This window comes from Vespula vulgaris, chromosome 1 (genome assembly GCF_905475345.1).
Source record: "Vespula vulgaris chromosome 1, iyVesVulg1.1, whole genome shotgun sequence".
Taxonomy (NCBI): domain Eukaryota; kingdom Metazoa; phylum Arthropoda; class Insecta; order Hymenoptera; family Vespidae; genus Vespula; species Vespula vulgaris.
The window spans coordinates 15,821,041-15,830,662 of NC_066586.1; the positions used below are offsets into that span (position 1 = coordinate 15,821,041).

Genomic DNA, 9,622 nt, shown 5'->3' on the forward strand with positions numbered 1-9,622 from the left:
ATAGGATCTTTGTCTCGGTAGTAGGTTCCCTCGATTTGTTACATTGTGCAGCAGATCAAATCGAAGGTATTTACATGTCTATCAAAGAGAGATATTACCTTCCCCCGCCCAACTAACCTCATCCCCCTACCTTACCCCACCGTTCCCATTTTCCAAGATCTACTGACTACTTAGACGACTCGCGTTAAAGTGACACTTCGCGTTAGTTATAAAATATATACACATGTACTATTTACGATGTAGGCTATCGTTGTTGGTTCGATTATAATTCATTGGACACTTATACGATATCGTCGAGTATAATTTCGACATAAAACCACATATTGGCAGCTCGTTACAAATAGACAAACGCGAGTTTCGTCTTATAAGATAAACTCGAAGACGAATACAAAATTGTACGAAAAAAAAAGAAAGAAAAAAGAGGCGAAAAAAGAAAGGAAAAAAAAAATTTACGATCTTCTTATCTACGGGGTGTGTCGAACGAAGAATAAAATCATGCGTTTCTATGAAAACAATACACACTCATACGAAGATAAAGATAAAATATATTTTTATTCGAAATATCTAGAATTAAAAGGATTAACAATATTTCGTCGGGGATCATTTAAAGATATAAAATTTTCTTTGATCTTATACGCGTGTATCACCCTATACATCGACGTGGAACTGCTCCTGAACACGAATGCGCTACGTAGAGAGCGCGTGGGCGCTGACCGGTAAGGTGCTCTTACGACACACCGTTCCTAGAGTATATACGCGCCTTCGTAAATACCAACTTGCACGAAGCCAAGTTGTCGATTCTCTCTAAAAGTAATATCACATTTATTCGATTTTTCGAAATTATCACTAACAAATTACGAGGATGAACCTTTTCTTATATCCAATGAAACGACGATTTGTGAAAATGGCGTTTTTTTTTTTCTTCTCCCTCGCTGAATAAATTATTTCCATACAAAAGTACTTAGTTAAAGATTGGCTGGAGATGATACGTGGTCATTTTCATTAGTCCGAGTTCTTAGAAAGGACAATGCTCAGGAAATTAGGGGTATTAGACGAGGACGTACAGTGTTATATACGGGGCTTATCATATCTCATTTCTATAGTCTCCTAATTGCCCTGCGGTTTGTACCACCAAAGAATTCTCGTAAAGAGCTAACAGGTTTATTTTGGGGAACGCACCCTTTGTCAAACGTAGTAGAGAGAAAGAGAAAGAAAGAGAAATACAAACAAATATATATATATATATATACACGTAATATACGTATCTATATTCAACCCACACACATATTATATATATACGTATACATATATACATATATCGTTTTTTCATTGTTTGAATCTACAAACATGATAGGACAGAAACAAACCCTCATAACTTAACCAATCGAATAGAAATAAAAAAGAAATACGAGTGAAAATGGTCGTTAAACGTGCACGCTATGTCGTGCGCATAATAAAAGAGGATGCTTTAGTGAAATCCGAGAGCTCGCGCTCAGGTACACGATTTATCTCTCTCTTTCTCTCTCTCTCTCTCTCTCTCTCTTTCTTTCCCTTCGTACAACCTCGAGATCCTTTTTTTGAGATATCCTTCACTTCTTCTTCTTCTTTGCTGGCCAACCAACTAGCCAGCCAACAAACTAACCAACCAACCAACCAACCAACCAACCAACCAAACAACCAACCAACCAACCAACCAACCAACCAACCAAACAACCAACCAGTCAGCGAAGAATTCAACCACCTTGAAGAGAATTTATAAGCCGTAAAAGGAGAGGCTTTCTTCGCGTCCTCCTTTTTCGAAATTGAAAGTTACAGTTCGCGTCACGAGGCATGTTAAAGAAAGAAAGATAAGAAATTATAGCGTATAAATAATTAGTACATATTATGAGCGTGCTAATAATTAGAAAACAAATAGCAAATAGAAAAGCTGTTATTTTCTTTTCTTTTCTTTTTCTTTTACAAAATGTGCACTTTCTCTTTCTTTCTCTCATAGAAAATCTCTGAATTTCGATGGTCGATTACGATTAATAAAGAACGTTTATCGATGATATAAATTGACAAAAATGGACATTTTTAATCCTTCTTTATCAAAAATATTCTCAAAGTGGTAAATGCCATGTTATAATATTAAAATACGAGATATGATTTTCACATTTCATTAGGAGAGTTAATTAAGAATGATTCGCATAAAAATTAGATATCGGTTTTCAAAACTAGGTCTTGACACATAAAAGTTGGGAAAGTCATGTTTTTATAGTCGTTTTCTTTATATCTTTTATATTATTTATAATGTATATGAAAAGATTTCTTTACATAAATCCGACTATATATATATATGTATATACATACATACATACATACATATTACAGATAGTCCAAATGTCACGTTTGGTACAACCGCTGGGTAGATTTTTTGTTCATCCTAAAATCCTCGCTCCTCTTTTATCCACTCGCTAGAGAAATAAGAAGAATCGTGGTCTCTCTCCTCTTCTTTATATGCAACCGGCCTAACTCATCTTCTCTCTCTCTCTTTCTCTACTCCGCTGAATACAGTATTATTCAGCAAAACGTGCTCTCCTAGTTTTTCAAAGAGAACCAATCCGAACGCCACACAGTTGGAAGAACTACGGAAAGAGAGAGATAGCGAAAAAGGAGAAAGAGAAAGAGAGAGAAGAGAAGAGAGAGAGAGAGAGAGAGAGAAAACGTTAACATACGACCGTTTTATAAACCGAGCATTGCCCGATGCAAGTTCGTCAAAACTCCCTTGGTGCTCTCTAACTGTTCATGTATAAACTAAAGTATATGAGAGAGTATAAAAGGATTCCTGGGAGTTGGCTTTTGTCTTTGCGCAGAACTATAACGAAATATCAGGCCATTGAACCGTTTCGGTATCGAGAAAAAAGAACAGGAAGGAAACATAGTGAAACTTCGTCTCGTTTCCCTTTTCTTTCCCCTATATATTATCTTCGAAGGAACGCAGTCAACGGAATGGAAAACTTTTCGCATTTCCTTTCCGTTGATTCTATTCGAATATTAACCGCCGAGTGTATGGAGAAAGAAAAAAAAGAAGAAAAAGAAAAGAAAAAAAAAAGAGAGACAAAAGAACGCGAATAATTAGTATTTTCCTAGAAAAGAAGGCAAAGAAAGAGGCTTTGTCCTAATGGAAATAATGTTGAAGTTCATTCTGGAAGGCGTATGGAAAAAGTGAACGACTATGTGGCCTCGTGTGTGTTTCATCCCTCGTAAAAAAAAGGGCAAGAATAAAAATGGCGGACTTGGCGGAACGGAGAAAAGAAAAATGGAGGAACGTAATAGAGAAAAATTTCAACGCTGGAGTTGATACCGCTCATCATTATACATACATATTATATTTGATAACGTTCGTGAACGAGTTTAATGCGACGATCAACGAACGGCTACGACTACGACTACGACTACGACTACGACTACGACTACGACTACGACTACGACTACGACTATTACTACAACTACGACTACAACTATGACTACGACTACGACTACGATGAAGATGACTAGATGAGGATAAAGAGGAAAAGGAGGAGAAGAGAGAGAAGGAAGTTATAGGAACAAACTATTAAGAGTCGTTTGGTGCGGTAATCAACGTTTCGAAGCAAGTCGAGTCCGGTTGGTTAGTGGTAATCGTCTTGGTACTACATAACGTATGTATGAATGTATTCTCGTAAAATCAATGTACGTATACTATATACATACACGTATGCGAATACACACACACACATACGCGCGTGCAAAGAGAGAAGAAACATTAGATGTCCTTCCTTCTCTAACTCTCCTGTCGAGATATTATCAGACGTAAAAGCGCAATCTGGAACTGGCAGAGGAAAGCGTCGATGTGTCGTCGCTAAGGTGCCAGAGATATCTTTTCCCATCTATACATATAACGACGATAAAAGCGCAAAACGATGAGGAGGACGAGAAGAGAGAAAGAAAGAGAGGAGACTAACGGATTCTGCTTGTCGTCGCATCGTTTTCTTCCACGAGAAAACGATGCTACATCTTTCTTTCTACAGGATCAATTTTACAGGATAATTATTGTCATGATGAAATCAATAAAATAATTAAACGATAACTTCGAACGAAAAAAAAATAAAATAAAATAAAATCACTTTACCAGTATTGCTTTTCACATATCCGAAGGTAGACCAAAAATCAAGCGTTATATATACCAGATGGTTTCCTTCGAAACCGTTAGAGATAACGACGTGAATTTTTCTTTCCGAGATATCGAAAACATTTCATTTCTCTACCAATATAACTTACAGAACTTGAATAATGAACTTCCATCTTCTTTAATTAAAGAAAAAAGAAATAAAAAATCTGAATCGATATCTCTGATAAATCTAATGAAAACAGCTCAACACTTTATTTGGGCCACCTTATATATATATATATATAGACACACACACACACACACACACATCTCTTGCTTTTCCCGTCTCTCGATCACGTCCTGCCCCTCCTGTAACTGTCTTTAATGAATCTTTAATACGAGTAGTACGAGAGAGAAAAGAGAGAGGAGAGAGAGAAAGAGAGAAAGAGAGAGAGAGAGATGACTGCAAGACACCGGCGCACGAGGTTTATGAGAGCACAATGGCCCCACCCCCACCACCCCGTCGAAGCTCCGTCAATTTATGACCGCTTTTATCGAGGCCACTGCACTGCCTTCGTTTATTCGAGCGGGAAGAAGAACCGTAGGGATGCTGTGCCGCGAGAGATGACGCGTTGTATATATCCCAGACCCCGCATCGCGCCAATTGGAAACACACCCTGACTCAACCCCTCGTCGTCACCACGTAACCTCTCCTCTCTCTTTCCCTGCCTCTCTCTCTTTCTCTTTCTGTCCAGTTCTACAGCTCAGTCTCTCTCTCTCTCTGCATCAATAATAGCCAGCCTATGTGCAGTGTCTCTCAACTCGATTCCGTTCATCGTTGCATCAAACAAAACATAATCGAATCAACGATGTTTAACGTTCGTCTTTTAAAAAGTAACAATGTCCGAGAATGCAATGATCACACGCATGCGTCTTTTCAGGTCTGCTGCTGCTGCTGCTGTGTGTGTGTGTGTGGTGCGCGCGTTGCGATCGAACGGAGAAATGATTTCGTAATGTTTATTATTATCGTATCGATTATGAAATAACGTATCGTTCCTTCCTTGTTGTATTGGTTATAAATGATATATAATATATGTATATATATATATAAAGAGAAAAAGAGAGGGAGAGAGGAAGGGAGGATTCATTATACGTAGCACTTCCATTCACGCCTTATCAAGAACGTGTGTATGGAAATAACGAATGAAAACATAGAAGCGCGCGCGTACGTGTTTATAAATTACATAAAGCTTTCGAATAAGCTACTAAGTAGTAGTATCATCTCGTGGTATTAAAAGTCGAACGTAATTTTCAAGTGAGATAAAGCGAATAATGGCTCTTCTTTGGCCGTTAGAACGATCGAGATTAAGTATGTAGTTAGTTAGAGAGTGGACCGGTGAAGTATTATACCGTTGCACGTACGTACGTTCGTACGTACGAACGTACATACGTGTATATATATATATACTTACCTACATATATATATATATACCACATCATACATACATACATACATATATATAGATACATACTCGTTATAAATGCCACTTAAAAACTTTAGATTTCTCTCGGCTAACCGACGACCTTCGGTGAACGAAGAGTGCTTTGCTCTTTCGATCACGTCCTACGCGAACGCAACAAAGAGCGCCTAGGTATAATCGAGAAACGTTTTTGAGAGGAAATCTTTATATGTGTTTGTTGTGTGTACTACTCTTCTATCATCCGACGAGCATCATTTCGATCCAGTATTGACGATCTAACGCGGTTCTTTTTTCCCGGATAAAAACGAGAAAGCCGCAAATGGAGTCTGGAGCAAAAATGTTGTCTCTAGTATTGGTGGATGAAAGAAGCAAAAAAGAAAACAAAAATACAATCGAATCGCGACACTCGCCAAGTCACGAAGTGTGTATGTGTGATGGGAGGGAAGTTAAGCGTCCTCCTCCGCGAACGTAATCTCCCTCGTTAAGAGATTAGTAAACAGAAAATCGCGGAACGGCATCGTAAATATTTGTCTACCACTGTGTCGAGACGATCGCAAACAGGGAAAGCGAGTATAAAAAGTGAGGGTAGGAAGGTTAAAAGAGAAAGAAAAGGAGAGAGAGAGAGAGAGAGAGAAATTCGTTATACCAAATGTGTTACTTTTTTCCTCAATTGAATTTTACGATCGACGATGAGATTCGATCGAAATTTCGCTCTATTTTCTTATTAAATTCGATATTCAGTTTCTCACGGTTTCGTACACAATGTATTCATATACATACATACGTACGTACATATACATAGACGTAGCTGCATCATACATACATATATCACGCATCATCGCGTGTCACTCCTTTACACTCTTAGCAAGACGCCTTTTCTCGCCTTCTTCTCGCATCAAAAGAGCTATCCGACGCGATCGAAGCGAGAGCGAAAGAGAAAGAGAAAGAGGGAGAAAGAAAAAGGAAAAGAAACAAAAAAGAAAACACGAGTATATATAAAGCGCATCAAACGTATCGGTAAATCAGTAATATAGGATGTTTTCGAAAGACGAACAACGTGAAAATGAGCATTTTCTATAATTATAATAAATGCATTTTGAAGAGAATATAGCGATATTTCTTTTTTTACCTCGTAAGACGAATGTCAACAAAGCCAACGGGACGGTGAATGTATGCGGCTCCATCGGGCACGGCGGGTGTCACAGACTCCGACGCGTGTAAAATCTCTCCTCCTCTTCTCTCTTTTCCACCCCGTTGTACTTTCTTTCACGCAATCTCTCCACATTCACACGATTGCCCCGTCCTGTCGATTGCGGTACACATTTCTCGTTAGAACGAGTGGACTCATCGTCCAACGCGTGTCAAAATCACAAATCTCGCGATATTAAACCTCACCATTGTCGCAAGACGAACGACGATCCGCTTCTGGCACGATCACGGCGGAACATGGCTAACGGACGTCCGTATACCTCCGCATTGTCTCGAGTCCACGGACGATCTGACCTAGCCGACGCCATTTTGTCGGGCGAACCGCGATCGAAGCGCCATATGCCGGCACGCCACGAACGATGCGATCGTACTGTTCCATGAGCCGCTGTTAAATTTGAATTCTTATTTATGTTTTTTTGAAGAATGAAATTTTGTTGTAATCGAATTATTCTCTTACTTGAACTTTCTCGATAATGTTCCTGTGAACATTGACTATTTATATATATTACTATTTATCCCTTGTTTTGTTGAAACGGCACATGTATGCTCCTGCAATATCAAAATACAATAAATTGAAAAGGAAATTTTCTTGCGATCATAATTTTGAGATTTATGAATAAAACAGGTATGTTACTTCGTCTAACATCGATAAGCAAACTATTATTTAAGGAAAATTATTTTTATATATCTTATATAAATAACACTGAAATGCGTAGATGGCTGTTGAGTTGCGTTCGAATTGCTTCAGATGTATGAGACCTTCATGGCTACCGTAAGCGTCTTATAGTAATCTTAGGTTATGTTCGTTGCGTCGAGAGAAATAAGACAAATAAACGTTTATGTTGTCGTATCGTTTGATTTTATTTTTTTAAAGAAATACACGGTGAGTCGTGCTGCGAAAATATATTTTACGATAATGAATTTATTTCAAAGTTATTGTATATGTTATACTAAGCATCGTTATACAATGTTTCCAAATTTCGTTTCTTTCTGACTGTAATGACGTGTATAAAAAATAAGTACACGTTATACCAATTGACTTTGATTAATTGTATTTGTAACGAAATAACGGTAGTTTAACAGGATTAATAATTTTATTAAAGGTATCATAACTTACTAAAATGTCAGGAGGAATGTTATATGGAGGAGATGAAATTGGAGCCTTGGTATTTGACTTAGGACATCATTCTTTGCGAGTTGGATATGCTCAGGAGGATACGCCAAAGGCTGAAATACCAGCAGTTGTAGGCATAGGAGAAGATGCAAATAATACAGCTACCAAAACTGAACCTATGGACATTGACGATAAAAAACCAGATAGCAATATTACTCAATCAGGGACCAAGTATTACATCGATACAACGATTCTTCATGTCCCACGTAAAAATATGGAAGTTGTAAGCTACATGAAGGATGGTATGATCGAAGATTGGGATCATTTTGAAAAAGTAATATTGTCTTCTGTTACCATATATTATTGTATAATTTCACATGCGTATGAAATTATTTAATTTTAAGTCGATTATTTACTATTTAGGTATTGGATTATACATATTCTAAGGTTATTCAGTCCGATGCGGAATATCATCCGGTATTATTTTCTGAATCTCCATGGAATGTGCGTAGTAAAAGAGAAAAATTAACTGAATTAATGTTTGAAAAATATAATGTACCAGCATATTTTCTTGTAAAAAATGCTGTATTAGCTGCATTTGCAAATGGTAGAGCAACTGGCATCGTTGTTGATAGTGGTGCAACTCATACTTCTGCTGTACCTGTACAAGATGGCTTTGTATTAACACAAGCTATTGTAAAATCTCCTCTTGGTGGAGATTATATAAGCATGCAATGTAGACAATTTTTGCAGGTATAAAAATCCTTTTATTCCTTCTGAATATTATTATTTATGAAAAAGAAATGACTTCTCATTAAATTGAAAATAGGACAATGACATTGATTTGTCTCCCTCTTACATGGTGGGCAGTAAAGAAGTAGTAAAAGATCATGATAAACCACGATGGGTGAAAAAGAAGGGCTTACCTGAAGTTACTAAATCCTGGCATAATTATATGGTAAAAAAACTTATTCAGGATTTTCAAGCTACTGTATTACAAGTTTCAGAAACACCATATGATGAAAAAATAGTCTCTACAATACCCTCTGTTCAATACGAATTTCCCACTGGTTATCATCAGGTAATTTTCTGAAATAAAATGATTCATTATTAAAACAGTTATAATGAATTATGTGATATCTTAGGATTTTGGAAGTGAACGATTTCGCATACCAGAAGCATTATTTGATCCTAGTATGGTTCAAATGCGTGGTGGAATGGTTGGCAATACTATGTTAGGTGTAGGTCATATTGTTACAACTAGTGTTGGTATGTGCGATGTAGATGTAAGACCAGCACTTTACGGTAGCGTAGTTGTTACTGGTGGTAATTCATTCATACAGGTAAAATTGTCTTTATTAGTAGATCATTAGGAAAAAAACTCTTTGCATGATTTAATGTGAATTGTGTTTCGTCAAGGGTTTCCCCGAGCGTCTTAATAGAGATCTATCTATGAGAATACCATCCAGTATGAGATTGAAATTAATAAGTGCAAATGGTTGTGCAGAACGAAGATTTGGAGCATGGATTGGTGGTTCAATATTAGCTTCGATAGGTACTTTTCAACAAATGTGGATATCCAGTCAAGAATACGAAGAAAGTGGTAAAAATCAAGTGGAAAGAAAATGTCCTTGAATTTGTATTACATGTAATTACTCATTTTTTCATAAAGTTGTATTTGTACAGTAC

The 9,622-nt window shown here is 37.2% G+C and overlaps 2 protein-coding genes across 9 annotated transcripts in view; one reads left to right on the top strand and one right to left on the bottom strand.

The window, feature by feature from the left end:
• Window positions 1-7,120, bottom strand: part of LOC127062294 (neogenin) — a 30,147-nt gene extending 23,027 nt beyond the window's left edge. For 4 of the 6 annotated variants that reach the window (XM_050990252.1, XM_050990271.1, XM_050990262.1 and 1 more), the window contains exon 1: window positions 6,740-7,090. In XM_050990252.1, the coding sequence (XP_050846209.1) occupies window positions 6,740-6,794 (55 nt within the window). In that variant the 5' untranslated portion in view covers window positions 6,795-7,090. Of the gene's footprint in view, window positions 1-6,739 lie in introns of all 6 variants that reach the window. The other 2 variants (XM_050990231.1, XM_050990281.1) reach the window with 2 other exon arrangements.
• A 28-nt stretch (window positions 7,121-7,148) lies between these two features.
• LOC127062433 (actin-like protein 6B) lies at window positions 7,149-9,621 on the top strand. Of its 3 annotated transcripts, none has more exons than XM_050990657.1 (7): window positions 7,149-7,444; window positions 7,536-7,702; window positions 7,923-8,267; window positions 8,357-8,686; window positions 8,763-9,014; window positions 9,079-9,276; window positions 9,353-9,621. In XM_050990657.1, exons 3-7 carry the CDS (start codon window positions 7,941-7,943, stop codon window positions 9,566-9,568), a joined length of 1,323 nt encoding a protein of 440 aa, XP_050846614.1. In that variant the 5' UTR covers window positions 7,149-7,444; window positions 7,536-7,702; window positions 7,923-7,940; the 3' UTR covers window positions 9,569-9,621. The 3 variants fall into 3 exon arrangements, with proteins under 3 accessions (XP_050846614.1, XP_050846635.1, XP_050846623.1); XM_050990678.1 differs by having other exon boundaries at window positions 7,536-7,591; XM_050990666.1 differs by lacking the exon at window positions 7,536-7,702.
• The last annotated feature ends 1 nt before the right edge of the window (window position 9,622 follows it).

Bases quoted from the DNA above. Each gene is read 5' to 3' on its own strand.
- LOC127062433 (XM_050990657.1), top strand. From the start codon at position 7,941: ATGTCAGGAGGAATGTTATATGGAGGAGATGAAATTGGAGCCTTGGTA. The intron at 9,015-9,078 runs GTAATTTTCTGA...GTGATATCTTAG, and splicing joins TTCCCACTGGTTATCATCAG to GATTTTGGAAGTGAACGATT. The intron at 9,277-9,352 runs GTAAAATTGTCT...TGTTTCGTCAAG, and splicing joins GTGGTAATTCATTCATACAG to GGTTTCCCCGAGCGTCTTAA.